The 21,441-nt window shown below is 45.4% G+C and overlaps 1 protein-coding gene across 1 annotated transcript in view; it reads right to left on the bottom strand.

The window, feature by feature from the left end:
* LOC112428202 (presequence protease, mitochondrial) overlaps positions 1–21,441 on the bottom strand; it is a 35,838-nt gene that overhangs the window by 5,855 nt on the left and 8,542 nt on the right. Inside the window, exons 7-22 of the mRNA XM_071070530.1 lie at positions 20,545–20,705; positions 16,489–16,615; positions 15,916–16,004; positions 14,977–15,105; positions 14,241–14,354; positions 13,638–13,734; positions 13,133–13,267; positions 11,802–11,940; positions 7,500–7,616; positions 5,897–6,029; positions 4,480–4,600; positions 4,296–4,372; positions 3,878–4,043; positions 3,370–3,470; positions 1,804–1,924; positions 156–230 (exon numbers count right to left, since the gene is read on the bottom strand). Coding sequence (XP_070926631.1) covers positions 156–230; positions 1,804–1,924; positions 3,370–3,470; positions 3,878–4,043; positions 4,296–4,372; positions 4,480–4,600; positions 5,897–6,029; positions 7,500–7,616; positions 11,802–11,940; positions 13,133–13,267; positions 13,638–13,734; positions 14,241–14,354; positions 14,977–15,105; positions 15,916–16,004; positions 16,489–16,615; positions 20,545–20,705 — 1,902 coding nt within the window. The remainder of the gene's footprint in view (positions 1–155; positions 231–1,803; positions 1,925–3,369; positions 3,471–3,877; positions 4,044–4,295; positions 4,373–4,479; positions 4,601–5,896; positions 6,030–7,499; positions 7,617–11,801; positions 11,941–13,132; positions 13,268–13,637; positions 13,735–14,240; positions 14,355–14,976; positions 15,106–15,915; positions 16,005–16,488; positions 16,616–20,544; positions 20,706–21,441) is intronic.

Genomic DNA, 21,441 nt, shown 5'->3' with positions numbered 1-21,441 from the left:
GGGTGGCAGTGACCAAGGACGCACTGAACTCGCAAGTCTAGGGACACGCCAGCCCCACGGACAGGCGGACGGAGGAACATTCGCCATCAGCGGCAGACACAGCCGTGGAGGGAAGCACCCGCCTGCTGGGAACCCAGATGGGCTGTGGTTCTTACCATGACCAGCTTCCTAATGATCTGGGAGCTGTGGAGAACGTGGGCATCTCCACCAGAGCTGCTGGGCACAGGTTTCTGAAAATCAAGTTTCCAAGAGAAAAGACAAAAATTCAGAACTCACTTGAAATATGTAAGAAGGAACAGTGGGCCGGGCACGGTGGCTCACGCCTGTAATCCCAGCACTTTGGGAGGCCGAGGCGGGAGGATCACGAGGTCAGGAGATCGAGACCACCCTGGCTAACACAGTGAAACCCCGTCTCTCCTAAACATACAAAAAATTAGCCGGGCGAGGTGGCGGGCACCTGTAGTCCCGGCTACCAGGAGGCTGAGGCAGGAGAATGGCATAAACCCGGGGGGCGGAGCTTGCAGTGAGCTGAGATCCGGCCACTGCACTCTAGCCTGGGTGACAGAGCGAGACTCTGTCTCCAAAAAAAAAAAAAAAAAAAAAAAAAGAAGGAGCAGAGTTTATAAAATTCACAGAGCTAATATAACAAGTGTTAGGGCAGACTTGTTTAAGTGTTTTAAATAATAAACGCTTAAAAAAAAAAAGGACAGAAAATAAAAATAGGCTGGGCACAGTGGCTCATGCCTAGAATGCCAGCACTTTGGAGGCTAAGGTGGGAGGACTGCTTGAGTCCAGGAGTTTGAGACCAGCCTGGGCAATGTAGTAAGCCCCCATCTCAACAAAAAATTTTTAAAAATTAGCTGGGCACAGTGGTGCACACCTATAGCCCCAGCTACTTGCGAGGCTGAGACTGGAGGATCACTTGTGCCCAGGTCACGGCTGCAGCTAGTTGTAATGGCACCACTGCACTCCAGCCTGGGTGCCAGAGTGAGACCCTGTCTCAAAATAACAAAAACTAAAAAAAGAAAGTGAATAAAAGAAATTAAGAAAATTTTAAAATAAATTTTCAGACAGTCAAGGAAAAGGTAGCCTTGTTATACAGTACAAAGAAAATATTTTAAGCTTTCTTTCTGCACTTTCTCGTCATTAATCTGTGAAATCAAGAGGACACGTAAAGTGAAAGGGCTGCAGGCAGAGGGGCCTAGAGCAGCAGGAGGCCACCTGCCATGGGCTCCACTCCCAGAGGCCAACAGAGACACCACACCCAGAACTGAACCAGGGATACGCAGACATCAAAGGAGAAGACGTGAGCGCCAACCTCGTCCACTGAGGAGCATGGCTTCTCTACTGACATCCATGAACTAGACTACAGTTCTCTTTGTAAGTTAATCAAATTTACTAAATTAGTTATCACCAACATCACTGTTCTATGTCAAATCCATGGATTCGGGAGTCATAGAAACAGCAGTAAAGCAGCCTTCTTGAGGCCATGGTTTTGGGCCATTCTTATGCCAGCATATCCCAGGCGAAGTCTGTTTTCCTATCAGACTACTCACTGCAAGGCACAGGAGTGAGTGCAGCATCTAAGGCCACACCACAGAGTCTGAACTCACTAAACTGGGCCAACACTGGACAACATATTTAATCCTCCTGAACCTGAGTTTCTTCATCTGCGTAACGGGGGATATGAACCCCGACACGCTGGACTATTCTGAGAATTGAGTTAATACGTGTAAAACATGACAGCTGCTCCTGGCACCTGCCAGGCGCTCACCAGGCGTCAGCACCACCATCAGCGCATACCTCGACCGTGTGTGGGCGCACAGGCCTCCGTTCCTTCTTACTCCGACCGATGCTTCTCAGGAAGTCTTCGACCACTTTTTCTGTCTGAGACATCTGCTGAGGAGTCGCATTCACTGAACACCTGTTTTAAAAATTACGTATACATAAAACCATTGTTAGAAAAAACAGTTTTAGTAATTCATCACATTTTGTATAATAACTCAATGATGTTGGTTTTATAGAAAATAATGTTCAAAGTGTTAAAACAAACAGCAGCCAAATGTGGAAATACCACAGCCACCTCCCTGCTCTGCAGTGCTTCAGGTTATCAAGAGATTTCCGCACAGTTCAACGTGGCAGCTAATGAAGCCGTCCAGAGGCAGAGCCTGAGACCCTAAACTCCTGTTCTTCCGAAGAGCAAAGAAAATACAGAGATGATTAAGATCTGCTAACCATGCCTTCGGAACTACGCTATCAAAACAGACAGCTTTCAACATTACCGTCCAGAAGTCATCCATTTGAAAATGTGAACTGGTTGTTAAAGCAGAACATTATAAAGTGCAAAAAATTACCATGCTCTCAAAGTTACATGAAAACAGAACTCGCCCAAATTCTACAGAATTGCAAATACTACTATCATATGAAATCTACTTGAACTCTACAGTGTATTGACAGAGTGTGTATTTTTCCTTTTGGCTGTAAATCCTAAACTTACTCTAGTTAAAGTAACAGCAGGTACCATTATATTAATACTAACTATATCCCAGGCATGTATGCTGCCTTGCAGATATTCTTTTATTCCTAAGATAAACCTGCAAAGGAAGGTTTTATGGAGGAGGAAACAGAAGGCCCCAGTGGCTCAGCTGCCCAGGACCTCCTAGGTGCGAGCGTGAGCGCTGACCCGGCACCAGAAGCCAGGCCGGCCTGAGCCCAATGCCAGGAGCCCCTGATCGCCAGGCTTCACCTCTGCCCACCCACAGACTGCCCTGTAGAATCTGCCAGGGATTCACAAGACATGACTGGCAAAAGGCATCAGGACTCTCTGTGAAGAAGGACAAGTGACTTCAGCAAACATTTTCTTGTTAAGTACTGACGAATACATCAATGTCACTGACAATAAGATGCTGAAAATAAAACTGTCAATCATTTTTAAACTTCATTCATGCTCACACACCTGAGGGCACATAAGGCCAACTGCAGGTGTAGGACTGAGCTGCCAGATATTTCCTCAAAGCATCACAGAATTATATAAGAAACTACTTTTACTCTGACCTTCGGCAAGCTCACCCTTTCGGATATCTCAGTTACAGACCATTTGCTTTTGGAAGCAACATAACTACTGCTCTCAACCTATTTGCACTTCTAGAACAAAATTAGCCTGCTTTCTTCCCCATCTCCTACAACTTTTAATAAGCTTAAAATATTTCTTTCTTAGTTTATTAGAACACTTGACATCTACAATAAATTCTGTAACCTTTACCTTTACCAAGCACTTTCTATCTTGAAGTTTCTACAAGTAAAAAATACCTAAAAACTATGCTTAATAGAATGAATCATAAAATATTTAGAAACAAATCACAAATGCACCTCATATTATCACCATTTAACAGGTGTTTCTTGATACGCGGGAGCTTCCTCAGGATGGGTTTGATATCTGTCATTTCTGCAATCCTCTTCATCAGTCGCACCTGAGCCAGAGAAAGCTCGCTCACAGAGAGGCAGAGGCCACGATAGACCCAGAGAAAGCTCGCTCACAGAGAGGCAGAGGCCACGATAGACCCAGAGGAAGCTCGCTCACAGAGAGGCAGAGGCCACGACAGACCCACTCAGTCTGAACCAAGCACCCGTGACATCAGAACCCTGCATCGGCAGGGGTTATGTGTGCAAGTGTGTGGCTTGAGGAGGGCTGGAACTGGGGTGCAGGGTGGTACAAAGAAGAAGATGAGTTAAAACCAACCAATCAATTCTTCCCCATATTTGGTCAGTTAGAAAGTTAGCATTTCTGGGACATAAGTTAACGTATTCCCAAAGAAATCAGTAACTCTGGAATATGTGGCTAAACCAGGGTAACAGAGGTTCCTTCCAAGCTTCTTACCTGATCCATCCCGCTGAAGGTCTCCTGCAGGTCCCCTGCGGGCGTGAGGGTCCGGCCTGCCCTGATGGAAGCGTACAGGTGTCCAGAGTCGGGAATTCCATTGGCGAGCTCCTGGGCGGTCATCTTCACCAGCACCTTGAAGTGCTCCTCTTCTTCAAAGCACGGGCTATGGAAAAAGGAGAAGAAGAAATTCCTGGAGACCCATTCATCATGTCCCTTCAATATCGTGGAAAGTTGATTAAATGTAAGTTTGCAGACTACTTTAACGACCAAAGAAATTTTATAAGTCCATACAAACTACAAGTAAAAGTCAGACTTGGAAATCAACACACACAAGTAAGATTGTCTATCTTAAAGTACTTCAAATGAAGATCTCTAGTACACCCCAAGAATGGACAATTCTTGCAAATAAAGTTACTTGTTAAATATTTCACTCCACAGATGCATCATGTCTGGCAGGTTTCGATCCAGGCAGAGAGAGGAGAAAAGCACACCCTGAACCAAAGAAAACACAGAAGAAAGGAATTAGGGCCGAAACAAACAGTGACAGACACTGGAGAAAAGCTTCCCACCGCAGCTGTCATCTGACGGTAACCGGCTACCTGCTCGTAGGTGTCCATGTGCGAGTCGTCGGGGAGCACGTGGGGAGAAGCGCTCATCCCTCCGGTCTTCAGTTCTATCTGCTGAGCCTGCTTCCGGTAGTCAAGAAGGCCGCAGCCCAGCCTGACACAGCAGAGAAGCACAGCCCCAATTACAAGGCAGTCCTTACTGAATCATTTTTAAAACCATGCATCTTGAATTACAAGTTGCTGCCATTAATTGAATAACTGCAGCTTTGCCAACCTCTTCACAGTTCGAAGGTCATCAAGCAGGCACACGCTCTAACCTTTGCCCTCTAGAGTTCACGCGTCCCCTCCCCCAGGAAGACCCCAGTTTCTCCCACCTGGGAAGTCAGTGTCCAGAGGCACAAGACACTTGGGTGGCCAGTGTCTGCACTCAAAACAACATTCTAAAATACGCATTTCCAGTTGTAAGCTTTTCAATAAATGTTTTATGAGGACTCCCTACTCTCTTCGCCCAGATCACTGTGATACGTACTTCCTTTGCTCAAATGTCTGGTAGCCTGGGCGAGGGAGTCCAAAGGCTAAAGACTTTGTAAATTTTTAAGAAAAGTATTTTCCTCTCAGCACTCACGCTTGTGAAAGAAACATTCACAGTGACACTGCTAATGCCAGAAATAACTGAGTCAAGGGAATGACCAGGAGGTGTTTTCTAAACGGCTACAAAAGGATGAACAGCGGCAGCTCTATTTAAAAAGGCAGGGAGCTTTCAAACCCATGAAGACATTTCTCCATCTGAGCGGACCCTCAGCCAGGGCGCAGAAGGGGTCGCAGCCAGCAGCTTTCTGCCGCACGCCGACAACGTCACCTCCACCAACGGAAGACCCCAGCTGCACGTCAGGTCGGGCAGTGGTCTCTGAAGCTGGCTGCAGGGTTCCATGTCCCCCTATTATCCTGGATAGGAACGGGAGCCCACAGCCCTGTCTACTGCTTGTCCTGCAAGCTCGGCCACCGCAGAGCTGGGCAAAAGGTCAAGTGTTGATGTGGGTACTCGTGTGTGTGTTTCCAGACCTGTGCACACCCCACCTAGGGAGGACGCCAGCAACTACAGGTCAGCTCGGAGGAGGAGCAACGCAGGCAGCAGGCACATCCAACTACTCACACTTTCGGATTAAACCGTCAATCCTTTCCAAAGCTTCACAGATTCATATGCTAAGATAGAGATCTCTAAGTATATCCTTACATTATACCGTAGATTCATAAATATTTCAATGTAATAGAGTAAGAAAATGTTACTTTCATAAAAAATTCTAAACCAATATATTGTACACCATACTTACACACTAACATTGTAAGCTGTGATTCACTGAAGGTAATTCCTACTGATGCATTAGAACAACACAGATATGCACACAAAGCAGATGTTAATAAGACACACAAGGGTGTGTTGCGATCGTACTTGGTGAGGACGCTGCAGAAGAGGGGCACATAGGGCCTCAGCTCCTCGGGGAGTGTGTTCAGGCTGGAGAAGGCCCGGAAATACACCACGCCATTGGTGGGCTGGGCGCAGAACTGAACAGGGATCTCTCCGGCTAGAAAAACAAAAAGGATTTCACTTTTATTGTTGCCAGTAAAATTTAAACCACTTATAATATTTAAAAAACGCTATTTATTGCTTTTCAAGCATGGAGATTTAAAACTTATACTAGAGTTTATATAAACTTCTCTATTGTATTTTCATGATAAAAAACTGGTGTCTTCAATAGTAAAGCAACCTGCGCTCTCCAAGGAAAGGGAAAGGAAGGACGGAACCACGACTGCAAGTTCCAGTTACCCAACCTCTCCCCGTCAACCAGAGAGAACTCCGACCAGGTGCCCCCAAGAACCCCGGGCCCACATCACACCCGTCCTCAGCGCTGCTCATCTTCCCCAACAGGCCCTGCCACCCTCTGGCCCCACAACAGAAGGCTGCCCCAGGGCCCCAAACAAGGCTCCTGGTGTTCCCCACCCACTCTTCCTGACCTCTTGAGGGGAGGGCTGGGCATTCAGCTTCGTACGTAGGTTCCTACCTAGCAGAGCGCCCTAGACCAGCGGAGGGACCAAGGCATGGAAGGATGACTGATTTATTCTCACTCTTAGCAAACACTTAATGAGATTCACAGACAAAAACTGCCAGGGTTAACAGATCAGAGAGATGTCAGCCTCGATTTCCACTCACATGCGCGTGCACACACACGAAAATAAACAGGATACAAACACGACAAGCGCTGTTAGAAGACAAAAGGCGGGCTGGAGACGCTTCACAGGACTCAGGGATGCCCAGGGTGAAATCCCATCCCCGTCCTCGAGGTGCAAGTGACAGCCATGCTGCCCTCAGCTCAGTCACGTCCGGCCACACCTGCTGGTAAGCTCAGCATCAACACCGTCCCAGGTGAGGTTACCCCAAAGACGCCTCTTCAGCTACCCGCCGGGAGTGAGAGAGAGGAGGCACCCCGAGAACTCAAAAGCAGCGACAGACCATGGAACAAAAAGTACCACGGAACGAAAGGTGCCACGGAACGAAACATGACATGGAACAAAACGTGTCACGGAATGAAATGCCAGGACACAGCAGGGGGATAAACTTGGCCTCCAACTCCCTTTCAACTCAACACCCACCTTTCCGGGGGATCTCATCCCTCTGCTTCCTCCGTGCTGATGGCAGGGTAAACAGTTGGGACAAAGGGCTCTGAGGATGCCTCTATTTTTTAAACTGCACTTAATACAGTCACAGCATAACCCAAATCCTCATTTGATTCTAGAAGCAGGAAATCAGAGCACCCTATCAAACCCCTCTCAGGAACACACACATAGGCTCTTACTGAGTGTGTGATAGCGTCTATCACCACTGAGAGTTAGGAACAAGGCAGAAGACACGTATGGAGCAAGACTATGAACGCACAGGGCTGCTCAAGTGTTTGAGGGAAAACCTCCAAGACGTTATTCTATTGCTTCTGTGAGCAGCGATATTTAATTTCCCCAAGGACCCCGAGACCCGGGAAAAGCGTAGAGTTCACAGTGACCTGTCAGGACCACGTCCAACTCTGTGACAGGTATGGTGGGCTCAATATCTGACACTTTCAACGCTGGCAGGCAAGAGGCATCTTGAGGTTTGCTTTGTTGAGTCCGTAATTCTAAACCTAAAAAAGAAACAAGAAAAAGGAATATTCGGGGCCATAATTAAAAGGATTGATGCAACTTATCTCCTATGTTATTATCTTACATCCAGAATTAGTCGTCCGTGCCAAGTGTGAGGAATACAGGAGCACTATGGTTTGCAAAGTATCTCCTATTTCCAGGCTGACCAGATTTAGATGCACTAATAACTTCCTTAGTGGGAAGCCCTTTTCCTAATTCTCACTTTCAATTACTGAACATTCTGCTGGGGAGTGGTGGTTTGCTCAAGAAGCTTCTCCTCCACCCCTCCAAAGTTTACATTAAATAGATTTGACTTGTTTTCAGAGCTTTCAAACCACTTCTTGTTGGACTGACATTTAGTGATCTTTATACTTATCTTTTTTGTTTTCAGACACGGCCTGGCTCTGTCACCCAGGCTGGAGTACAGTGGCACCATCTCAGCTCACTGCAGCCTCTGCCTCCTGGGCTCAAGTGATCCTCCTGCCCTAGCCTCGTGACTTTTTTTTTTTTTTGGTAGAGACGAGGTTTTGCCATGTTGCCCAGGCTGTCTCAAACTCCTGACCTCAAGTGATCCTCCCACCTTGGCCTCCCAAAGTGCTGGGATTCCTGGCATGAGTCACCACACCTGGCCCTATACTCGTTTGCTATTGCTTCATTTTCACTAATTTCAACAAAAGACTTACACAATCACATAAATCACACAAATTACAGTGGTGCTTAGAAAGACACTTCCTGGGCCTGACAGTCCATTCATCAATGAGGGAGGCAGCACCTTTACAGCGGACCCCTCCACTGAGCCACAGCCTATGCGGAAGATCCTAAGACCCAGATGTGTCCCCCGCCCTGATGGCCATCAGTGAAGCGGCTTCACAGTGCTACACTGTGCCAAGCAAGTACACGAGTGCACGATTTCACGACTCCCAGGGAGGGCTGTGCCAGGTTCCCGCTTTAACTCAGTCCCCACAGACAGCACTCCTGGTGTCTGCTGGGCTGACCTCCCCCATGTTCCATTTCCACCTTCTGAAGTGCCCCGAGAGCGTGCCACACACTTAGACACAGGACCTTGGGGCACAGTGAGCATCTCAGGCAGTGTCGCCCCTCCACAGGTGCCCCACCGTGGGCTCCAGCCCTTCCGCCCACCTCTGGAGCTGCAACTGCCATCAACAACCACCCCCGCTCCCAGAGGCATCTGGAGCCCAGGCTCCCAGTGGCAAGGAGCTCAGACCCGGACTCGGCAGGCTTCCCCCACCGGCTCACCACCTACCTAACATCTTGACTTTCCCGACCTCATGCCACTCGGAGGTTTTGTAATCTGTGGCTTTGCCAGGAAGCTCCCTCCTGCCTCTTCCCTTACCTGGCCTTCCCCGTGGTTCCTGGGCCCACCTGCACTAGAGCACGCCACAGCTACCCTGACATCCCAGAGCTCCTTCTCTGAACACACTCACTCACAGTGGGTAGAAAAAGCCTCTGGCACGTTCTCTTCTCTGTTTCCTTTCAGCACATCACACACTCCCTGATGGTGGAGGCTTTACCCCTGCACAGTGCTTAAGACACACACAAGACCAGAAATCAGAAGATTCAAGCTTTTACTAGTTTCCCATTCACCTCTTCTGCATTGTTGTTCTCTACAGATTGGCTTTAATTCACAGAATCCTAACACTGCCGTGCACACTTTAAGACTTACTGACCTGAAATAACCATTCAACGCACTAGCACTGTGCCCTCCTTTAAAGGAGCTCTGCAGTGAGTGTGTAAAGGAGAACTCTGTAGTGTGAGGACTGCTCATTAACCTACTGGTCTGGACTACAGTATACTGGGTTTTCTTAAAGCACAGCTCTGAGGTCAGGCCAACAAATATGAAGTAATTTAGGAAACGTACAACCTGTTGCCTACTCATGGAATTATCTTGTGTACTCATGAATAACTTCAGTTAAAAGTGGGAAGATTGGAGCTTGTCAATTATCACAAAACAGAGCTTAAAAAAAAAGACTAAGGTTAAAAAAAAAAACAGCTTAAAACAGTTGTCTCTAAACAAGAATTCAGATAGAATAAGAACAGATTACAAGTTGACATTAATTTTTCTTTTACTATATAACTTCAACCTTAGCATGATCAAATGAAGTCACTTACTTTCCACCTAATGTCCACTCTTACCTCCTGACAAGCCTGACAATTTCTCACAGAATCCCAGCCCAACTAGCTTTTTTTTTTTTTTTTTTTGAGATGGAGTCACGCTTTGTCGCCCGGGCTCAGCGGCGTGATCTTGGCTCGCTGCAAGCTCCGTCTCCTGGGTTCATGCCATTCTTCCTGCCTCAGCCTCCTGAGCAGCTGGGACTACAGGCACCTGCCACCACGCCCAGCTAATTTTTTGTATTTTTATAGAGACGGGGTTTCACCGTGTTAGCCAGGTTTCGATCTCCTGACCTCATGATCCGCCCTCCTCGGCCTCCCAAAGTGCTGGGATTACAGGTGTGAGCCACTGCGCCCGGCCCCAACTAGCTTTTTTAACAGGAAAAGTGTGTGTGTATGTGTTGCATTTATTTTTAAAAGGCTTTATTAATACATAACTTACAAGCAGTAATATTCACAATTTTAAAGACACAATTCAGTGAGTTCTGAAAAATGTGGCAAGTTATGAAGCCACCACATCACAGCACTGGGCCTTTCTCGCACCCCCAAAACTCTCCCATCCCCCCTAGAGTCAACCAACCCCCAACCCTGGGCCTCCAGCACTTCTCATCTGCTCTCTGTCCCTGCAGCTTTGCCACATCCACGGCTTCCCATGAATGGTCTCGGTATGTCACCTGGCTCCTGGCTTCTTTCCCTTTGTGGCAAGTTTCTGAGATGCACCAATACCAAGGGTGCATCATTGTCGTGCTCCTTCGCAGCTAGTGGCATTTCTTTGTAAGGATGTATGTGTTGATGAAAGTCTGGGTTGTTTCAAGTTTTGTGTGGATACCTGTTTCCATTTCTCTGGAAGGAACGTTAGGAGCGGGGCCTTCCTGGTCCATGCGTGTTGGCTGGCACTGTGAGAACTGTGACCCTGTTTCCTAGGTGGCCACACCAGTTTGGCTCCTTTGGCAGTGTGTGAGCATTCCCCCTGCCTCTCAAGACTGACGACATTTGGTGCCGGCAGTAATTTTTAAACTGCTAGTCATTCTAGTAGGTGTATAATGGTATATCACTGTAGTTTTAATCTGCATTTTCCTGATAATTATGATACATTTCCCTAAGAAAGTAATGAGATTATTTCCATGTAATGATTTATGTGCCTAGTTGCCATTAGGATCTCTTCGATGACATCTGTCAAAATCTTTTGCCCATGCATTAATTGGGTTGTGTGCTCTCATGACTGAATTGTTGGTTTTTCGTATATTCTGAATACAGGTCTTGATCAGACACCACTTTTGCAAATGTTTTTTCCCAGAGGCCGAACTACCTGTGAGAATCCATCTGGGTCCCCTTCTCTCCCGTGGCCTCCTCCCTTCCTTCACTCCTGCAGCCGCTCCCGCTGCCACTGCCAAAATCCCCTGCCTCTCAGCAGTTTTCTCCATTCAATTTCTCTATTTTTCTGCAAAACTATCCCGAATGAGGCTGCTGCTACGCTGCTCACTGACCTGGCAGTTCTCCTGCCTTAATCCATGAAGCACCCATGTGCTCCCCGTCTTCCACACAGGCCCTCCCCAGGGCCACTGGGCACACCTGTCTCCCCCACACACGCTGTCTTCCCTCCATGCCCAACGCTCCACCATCCCTGTGTGCCCCACGCCTGTCCCACAGAATCTTGGTGCTGCTCTGTGGCTGACACACCCCCTCTATGCCTGAGACAGGCCTCTTCCCAACACACAGCTCTCACTGTCCACTCTGCTCACAGGCCATGCAACACGCACTGCAACATAACAATGGTACTGGCATGTTATGGCACCTGATAAATACAAAGTATTTACAAAATCTGTAAATACATCTTTCCAAGCTACTTCTTTTCAGTGACTCCTGCCTTTCCTACTGAGCTATGAGGGCAATTTTCTGAAATTATCTGAACCCACTGCACCGAACGTGAGCTCTGTCGGTGCCCAGTGGACACCTGCTGGTTGAAATAATACCTGTCTCCAACTATTAACTCACTAACAAGTGCACTCGGCCTGAGTGCAGGTCAGGCCTCGCCGGCTCGGAAGGAAGCCTCGGACCTTTCTCGTAGATCTGCTGCCTGTCTCCGGGGGACAGAGCCTCCACCTTCTGCTTGAGTTTCGTGGCTTCCACTTGCGCCTGCTTCTCATGATACTTGTCATCTGGCCTCATGGACAAAGTCAGCTTATGCTGGTTATTCTGCAGCAACCACAGCAACAACAAAAGCCAAGTGAAAACAAGATCTTATTACAATCTAACACTCAACAAGCTTCTGCTGGTGTGTTCTTGGTCCTGTGGTTCCACTTTCCCACTTTAAAAACAGTAATAATAGAACGAACCTCAAGAGTTGTTTTGCCGATGAAAGTACACAAGTCTTATAAAACGCTTACCACCATACCTGCCTGTGTAGTAGTTACAGAATTCATAAATGCTATTATTCTACTATTATCATGATTATGGTCATTAGGTCTTAAGCATATCAATACTAAACATTTTCACTACATCTTAGTTGTAAAAAGGTTTGCACTTTTAAGTACTATAGATCTTGGATTTTAGTCTAAATTGAAGTTAATACAGAATTCTATTTTTTGTCTAGTGTTCATTCTACTATTAACTTCTAAAAGGCTAGAACTATATTTCCCATTCGATACTTTATAAATTATTAGAACAAAACACATGTTGATGTAATACAAAAATAAACGTTAGGTTATTTCATGTACTTTCCTTGTTTCAACAATTAAAAAAACTACACATGCACAAAATGCTCCCATATATAATAGTACAGAGGTAAGATAATTAGAAGACACCAGAAAGTTCATGGAAAAATAACTTACAATAGCTGAGAGAAACTGCAGGTCAAGTTATTAAATCGTATCTCATGCCTAAAACAACGGAACCTACTGGAGAGTTCCCCTTCAAAGTAGACAACAGTCTTTCCCACCATGGGAACACTTTTTAAAAGTTCTACCATAATAACGAGTACAAAGCAAGGAACAGGCAACCAAGCACAACTGCCCAAAAATCTGAGAAAACAAACGCACAAGCATCAAAAGTATTCACTCATGAAAACCAGAAGATTCATTACATTTGGGTGACTGTTCTCCTATTTTATATTCTTCTACTAATAAAAGAACAATATATGCAAATGTTTTGTTCACACACACATACATATATTCACATACTAAAAATGCACACAGACATTCATCTAAAAAAAACTCTCAACTTGCATTACAATCTGGAAAATAAAGTTAATGTAAGCATTTTTTAATTAGAAATTCAGTCACCCATTAACAGAAATTACTTAAATGTATAGATTATGTTCCTAATATTCCTTTCATTAGTATAAAATTCAACTTCAAAATTAGAGAAATGAATTATCCAACTTTCTTACCTTAAAATACTGTTTTACTTTTTCTTGCAAAAATTTTGGATTTTCCTGCAGGCACTGTCTGAATTTAGCCAACTGATTTCCCAACTTCAGGAGCTCCACAGGGTCCCCGTCGTGGTTCCAGCAAGAAGCTATGTACTGGAAGGAAGATTTCCACATCCACAATGCAGCTGGTACCACACAGTACAACCTCCACAAACAGCCCAGACTTGATATTAAGATCCTAGTTTCTATGTTTAAATATACCACAGATGATTGTTTATAATAAAAGTCATGTAATTATTTGGATGGAGAAACAAAAAACCTTACTTTAGCTCTATTTTGTTCTAATAAAATAAAAACCACAGGCTGAAATAATGTTTAGGAAATAACCAACAGATTACTAGTTATAAATCCTTACCCATTTAAAGTAATCAATTTCACATAAAAATATCAAAAAGCCAATTAAGCTAATAACAAGATAAAACGTCTATTATAAAAGCAAATTTGTTGTTGAGAAATCACTTACTGATGTCAGCATCAGCCCAAAGCTGGTAGACTGATGTTTCATCTGTATTTCAATTTTATGAAGTAAAGCCTCAATTCGATCATCTTCAAATCCTTTCCTAAAGAATACAATGAAGAACAAAGATGGGCCAGACACAATGGCTCATGCTTGTAATCCTAGCACTTTGGGAGGCCAAGGCAGGAGGACTGCTTGAGGCCAGGAGTTTAAGACCAGCCTGGGCAACATAAAGAAAGCCCATCTCTAACATACAAAAATTAGCTGGGCATGGTGGTGTGCACCCTAGTTCCAGCTACTTGGGAGGCTGAGGTGGGAGGATCACCTGAGCCCGGTAGGAGAGGAAAATGCAGTGAGCTGAGATCACGCCACTGCACATCAGGCTTGGTGACAAAGTGAGACCCTGTCTCAAAACGAAACAAAAACCTAAGATATAGAAGTTTTAGAAACAAAAAGTGGCAGAGAGAACATTTAAACAACTTAATATGAACAAATGCATATTATATGACAGAGAGGGAAGGCCCAAACAATGGATCAGGCTCAGCTCCTCCCAAAAAGTACGCAGAAATGAGGAACGAAAGCAGACTGTTACAAATAAGCCACACTTACTCAACTACTTCATCAATCGTTCTGTCTACGAGGCTTCCGACTGTCTCAATGTCTTTCTCTGCAATCCCTTGGAGGCCGACACTGAAGTAGGCCTCCCTCGTGTAGCCATTATATCTAGAAGACAAAACCAGAAATGATGCACTGGAATCCAGGCACGTTCATCATGCCCTCGTCATATGCTTGATTTAAAGATCAGAATGAAGTGCTTCCAACTCCAGCCCCTCCACTGAAAAGTGCATTCAAGCAGTGTTCTCAAGTAATTGGTTCCATGTACATCTATGTCATTTTTACATTTTTTTTTAAAAAATTAAATTTAAACTTTTGAGTTATGGCAGGATAAATATCAAAACAGAGAACTGCTGAGTTTTACACAATTTTAAAAATTTCTAATACTTAATGACCTGACCTGTAAGAGACAACACCATGACATTCTGAGGCCCTGGAAAAGCTGCCTTTGTGCTGGGTGTTTTATTTTGGACAAACGCCCCCTTGAGGCGACAGAAATGGCTGGCACTGGATCCAGGATCTCATCCAGAGCTCCCTGATGGGGGCGGCCATCCTGTGCACCATGAGACTCAGCAACTTCCTGGTCCACCATCTTCCAGTTATAGCAATCAAAAATCCAAAAATGGTCCAGATATTGTCAAGTGTGGGGCGGGGACAGGGTGTGGAGGTGAAGGAGCAAAACTGCCCCCAACCAATCAGAACTACTGATCTAATCTAATCATAAACTCACCCAACATCAGGAGAAAAGTCTGTGCCAAGGCCAGATTCAATCAAGGCTTTGTAAAAGGGAGAATTGGGCCCAGAAGTCAAGAGTGAAGACAGAAGACTTAATGTGAAGGCTTCGAATGTGTCGGTGATGCTGCATCAGAGGAAAAAAAAAAGGAAAGGGGAGGTAAGAGAAAAGGGAAAATTATTGGCCCTTATGCACATTTTATTTAGAATCACTACATATCTTTCTAGAAATTCTTGCATTTCAACATTTATTTTAACAATTTTATGAGCAAAAGAGAATTTCCCTTAAATACTGGGATTTTTGAGGGGGGTACAAACCATAAAATTAACTTCACTGCACATGAAATGCTCCCCATGTGACAGCCTGCCAGGCACTTTCCACACGTGATTTAAATGACAGGCACAGTGGCAGCACCATTAAGGAGACAAGGAACAAGACAGGAGAGGTGCCAGCCATGGAGCTGCAGGCTGAGCACGGGAGGGCCCAGAGCCTTCCCTTCCTGAATACCCGCCGGCACGGTTCTGAGCTACTCTCGTGAAACCACCGGAATTACAAAGTTTTGTATGTGGTGTATTTTGCCGAGGTGCATGTTCACAGTACCATTCTCACACTCAAAGGGACCTGTGACCTCAAAATGTGAGCAATTGCTGGTCTGAGGCATTCTTTTCTCTGTAGGAAGAAAGCTTTGAAATATAATAAGTAAATTACTTTTCTTCCGGAGGGCTATCAAAAATGATTTTCCTCAAAAACCATTTCGGATGTTATTAAAAACTTTGACATTTTGTTCTCTTTTCCTAAAATCCACTTAACCCCTGAATCCTAACTGTGTATTAATTATTAATTTACATTCAATTGTAGAACTCACTTCTGAACTTTCTAGTAAGAATATTTTCCTCATGTTTCTGTCTTGTGTGAGCTTTGACAGCATATACTTACTCCGGTAAGAGGAAGCTAACGCTGGCAGTTGTTTGTTTAGAGGGATCTGTAGCAAATGAATCCGGGCCACATGTTATCTGGAATTCCCTCTGTAAAATGACGTGACCTTGTGAGTAGGCATAGTGTCTGACAGTTGTTAACGACTCTACGTTATCTGGATACACAAAATGGACCGAAACATGCTTTCCGCTAAGTTAACTTTCTTTTCAAACAAGTAACTATTCTTTTGGTTTGAAAAGATCTCCCATACTCTGTACCGACCATGACAGCCTCTGAAATCCCATCACAAACACCCAGTCCAAGTCCCCGTGTCAGCATGTTTACCAGGCAGGACACAAACACGCGGGGCCTCGTGTCAGCATGTTTACCAGGCAGGACACAAACACGCAGGGCCTCGTGTCAGCATGTTTACCAGGCAGGACACAAACACGCGGGGCCTCGTGTCAGCATGTTTACCAGGCAGGACACAAACACGGGGGCCTCGTGTCAGCATGTTTACCAGGCAGGACACAAACACGGGGGCCTCGTGTCAGCATGTTTACCAGGCAGGACACAAACACGGGGGGCACTCACAGGCTTGTCCCAGGGTGTCTGAGCTGGCACCGTGGTGCTTGGTTCGATTTTCTGGAATTTGCTCAGTGCTTCCTCATGAATTTGTTTCAGATGCTGTTCTAATGGAAAATTACCATACGTGAAGAACCTAAAATTTTAAGGGAATATAATTAGTCTGTTTTAGTTTAAAAGATGTGAGATCAAGGGCTGTCTTTTTCACTGAAACACAGTACACAGGACTGCCCCTCACCCAAGGTCTCGCCTTTCGGTTTCAGTCACTTTTACTCAACTGAGGTCCAAAAATATCACGGAACTTCGAGAGACCAAAATTCACGTAACTTATTACAGTATACTGTTATAATTGTTCTATTTTATTATTGTTGTTGTTAACCTCTCACTGTGCCTAATTTATAAATTCAACGTTCATCACAGGGCGTGGTGCTATTCCTGGCTTCAGGCAACCGCTGGAGTGCAGTGGCACCATCACAGCTCACTGCAGCCTCAAGCTCCTGGGCTCAAGCAATCCTCCTGCCTCTGCCTCCTGAGTAGCTGGAGTGCAATGATGCAATCTCAGCTCACTGCAACCTCCACCTCCTGGGTTTTAAACAATTCTCCTGCCTCAGCCTCCCAAGTAGCTGGGATTACAGGTGCCCACCACCACGTCCAGCTAATTTTTGTATTTTTAGTAGAGATAGGGTTTCACCACGTTGGTTAGGCTGGTCGTTTTTCAAACTCCTGACCTCAGGTGATCTCCCCGCCTCGGCCTCTCAAAATGCTGGAATTATAGGCATGAGCTACCGCGCCCAGCCAGCTAATTTTTAAGTTTCAGAGATGAGTTCTCACTGTTACCCATGCTGGTGTCAAACTCCTGGCCTCAAGCAATCCTCCCATCTTGGCCTCCCAAGGTGCCTGGATTTGTAGGCATGAGCCACCACACCTAGCCAAAAATTGATCTTTCAAACTTCATCTAGAAATGTGACAAAAACCAAATGAGGCCGGGCGCGGTGGCTCAAGCCTGTAATCCCAGCACTTTCGGAGGCTGAGACGGGCGGATCACGAGGTCAGATAGAGACCATCCTGGCTAACCCGGTGAAACCCCGTCTCTACAAAAAATACAAAAAACTAGTCAGGCGAGGTGGCAGGCGCCTGTAGTCCCAGCTACTTGGGAGGCTGAGGCAGGAGAATGGTGTAAACACGGGAGGCGGAGCTTGCAGTGAGCTGAGATCCGGCCACTGCACTCCAGCCCGGGCAACAGAGCAAGACTCCATCTCAAAAAAAAAAAAAAACCAAATGAGGTATTTGTTAAAATACTTTATAACCCTAGGTACAGTAATAGAGTAATCCAACTGACAATTTCACAAAACTCAATTTCTGGCAACAAGTTCAAGGTTATACATGTTAATAAAGATAACACATTTATTCAACCAGAGGAAAAAGGTTACAGTGACAGAATTTATCTTTTTCTTTACTATGCTGCCTAAGCTATGGTTAAGGTTTGGGGAGCTAGTATCTTAAAGAACCTTCAGTAATTTCTCATTCTAGAATTTAGAAACAAACTTTACACTCTCGGGGTTGAGAGAATCCAGGAGCAATCACCACCCCTAGTGTCCAGATGCTACTCTCCAAAGGCCCTTCCCCACTAGCCACAGAAATCAGAGCTCCCTGGGAAACAGACAGTTGAGCCTCTGGAGCAGGGAGGGCCTGGCTGTGCATGCGTTAGGGAGGTGGGGGTGGGGGCGGAGAAACCAAAGAAGTGAGACCAAAACAGGCCAACAGCTGCAGCAAATGTGGGCATAAAAATAAATAAAATCCAACTGATCACATAGTCTCAAATATACACACATACAGAAATATTTGTGAGGTCACGGTGGTACTAAAAAACAAAACAAAGAAGACTGGGGGGAAAAAAAAGAAGAAAAGAAAGAACTCTCTTCTCCATGTTGGGCGCAGTGGCTCACACCTGTAATCCCAGCACTTTGGGAGGTCAAGGTGGGCAAACTGTTTGAACTCAGGAGATCGAGACCAGCCTGGGCACCACGGCAAGACTCTGTCTCTACAAAAAAATATAAGCACTAGCTGGGCATGGTGGTGTGCACCTGTAGTCCCAGCTACTCAGGAGGCTGAGGTGGCCCAGGAGGCTGAGGCTGCAGTAAGCTAAGACCATGCCATTGTACTCCAGCCTGGGGGACAGAACCAGACCCTGTCTTTAAAAAAAAAAAAAAAAAAAAAGGCCGGGCGCGGTGGCTCAAGCCTGTAATCCCAGCACTTTGGGAGGCCGAGACGGGCGGATCACAAGGTCAGGAGATCGAGACCATCCTGGCTAACACGGTGAAACCCCGTCTCTACTAAAAAATACAAAAAACTAGCCAGGCGAAGTGGCGGGCGCCTGTAGTCCCAGCTACTCAGGGAGGCTGAGACAGGAGAATGGCATGAACCCGGGAGGCGGAGCTTGCAGTGAGCTGAGATCCAGCCACTGCACTCCAGCCTGGGTGACAGAGCGAGACTCCGTCTCAAAAAAAAAAAAAAAAAAAAAAAAAAAAAAAAAAAAAAAAAAAACAGCCTCTTCTGTCAACATTAGAGGTAGTTCTTGCACCACCCCTCCTCCTCAAACTGGACTTCCCAGGGAGAGCAGCCGCCCCTGCCTTTTCCATAGAACCATATTTCAAGATAACCCGAGAGCCCCAGCTGATGTGGAGCTCTTCTTTGAAGAAGTCCAGCAAACGAATGAAGAATTACAGAATTTGAAAACTTCACAAACTCTAATAAATGATTCAGGCAATAATCCTCAATGAATATGAAAACCATTAATAGGTTGATGAGGAATTATCACAGGACACCAGAAACTCAAGTGCACCAGATGGTCTGTGGCTGAAGGGAAAAAGCAGATCTTCACAAGACAGTGGCCGACTCTCAGCATGCACCCCGCTGGCGTGAGACCCCCAGTGGAGGCAAGCAGGCCTCACAGGAAGGTAGGATGTGGCCACCTATGCAGAGCTCCCCACGAGGGACTCTGCTTAAAAAGGCGCAGCCTGACTCAAACTAAGGCTTTGGATCTAAGTTCCAGTTCTCAGGAAACACAGGAACATGGTACCCAACACCACACAGGAACAGCCAGGACACCTGGAAAGTGAGAGCGCCCGGAGGAAACCCGGCCTGTACACTCCTCTGCCGTCCGAGAGGGGGCCCAGGAGAGACCCGGGTTGACCAGCTGTGATCTGTGGGATCCTGTGCAACAAACACTTTGGGGCCAACTAGAAAATGTGAATATGGAATAAGAAATAGGCGGTTTTATGAAGGTATGTTTTATTCTATTAAAACTGTAAATGGCATTAGCTCATGTAAGAAAAAATCCTCCTGTTTTAGGGTCACAAATTCAAATATTTAGGAGTAAATGATGACATTTATAACTTACTTCCAAAAACTTCACAAGGAAAAGGATATCTTTTACGTGATAAGTGTTTAGGGGCTCATTATCCTAGTCTACTTTTCTGTATGCTTGAAAGTTTTCATAATCCTTTTTACATAAACTAACCTTGCAAATATGTTTTTACATTAGCATTTATATGTAAATTATTAGTGTTTTATATAATACATAAAACTATATTATTACTATAATGACCTATATGAGTGACATAAGAAACAAGCGATGTATCAGAAAGTGCGGATGTGATGAAGGTTCTGTGACTGCATCCACTACCGGAAGAGCACTTCTCTGTGCCAAGGACAGGCTCGAAGCTTCGCACACCCTGGGTCGGGGTGGGCACCATCCATGCACCCCCACTCTGTACGCAACAAAGCTGGATGTGAGGCAAGAAGCTGGGGGGCCAGGACCCTCCTCTAGGGGGCTCTAAATGCCATGTTTGTAACCACCATGCTGAGCCCACTGAAGGCTATCATTGTAAATGTCCAAAATCAATGTCCAAGTAAGATAGGCACACTTAGGCCAAGAATCTTACCTACACTTAGATATTTCTTAAGCATTGCTAAATGTGAGAGACCCCATGTCATGAAATTGGAAGAACACAAACAACTCAACTTTTCACAATCCACCATCAAACTTTTCCAACAAAATATTACCTAGCATTGCTTGGGTGATAGTGAGTGGCATGAAATTGCTTAAGCTGCTCCCACGTAAGCTCCGGGATGCACAGTGGGTCACCCCCGGAGACCACTGAGTATGTGTGGTCGGGAAGAAGTCTGTTTTGAAGGTGCTGGGAGAATATCCTCTCATTGTCTGTCTTGAAACGTGAAATAAATAAATAAATAAGAATATATACATGTAAAATAATACACACATGCTACATTACTTACAATATATGCAATTGATTACATTCTGGTGCATATGCCTGTAATACTTTGCAAATAAAACTGTTCTAATGGTTTAAAAAAAAAAAAAAAAAGACACCCCTTCAGCCATTGTTTAACACCGTATTCACTCATCACCCATGCCCAGGACCCAAGGATTGAGAACAACGGCCTTTTTGATGTGTGTTGCAACAAACGCACAGCCGAGGGCTGTAAATCAGAGGGATCACCAGGTCTGCCCACCAGCCAGGAGGGAAGTGGGGAGAAGCTCTCACCCCAACTTGAGTTTCAAGAAGACTCCTTGGAAGAAAAGACCACCAAATTGAGAATGAAAAGGTAAGAAATAGTTCACCAGCTGAGGGGGCTACGGGAATCAGAGAGCAGGCCACCCACGAGCCTCAGGGACACCAGCACAGGCAGGTTGTCAAAGTCACAAGAGGACATGAAGACACGGGCCCAGGACAGCAGCTCTTAATCCAAAATGGTCTCAAGACTCCTTTACACTCTGAAAAATTAACCCATTTATGCCTGAGGTTGCAATATTTTTGGTAAAAATTCAGACCTTGGCAATGACCTTGAGCTGTAGGATATAAATAACTCCCACAAGCTTAGGATTCCAATAATGGAACACTAGGCATAAATGGGTTTTAATGAGGACCCAAAGAGCTT

This window comes from Macaca nemestrina, chromosome 9 (assembly GCF_043159975.1).
Source record: "Macaca nemestrina isolate mMacNem1 chromosome 9, mMacNem.hap1, whole genome shotgun sequence".
Lineage (NCBI taxonomy): Eukaryota > Metazoa > Chordata > Mammalia > Primates > Cercopithecidae > Macaca > Macaca nemestrina.
Note: the sequence above shows the minus strand (reverse complement) of the source record. Positions and strands in the feature narration are given on the sequence as shown.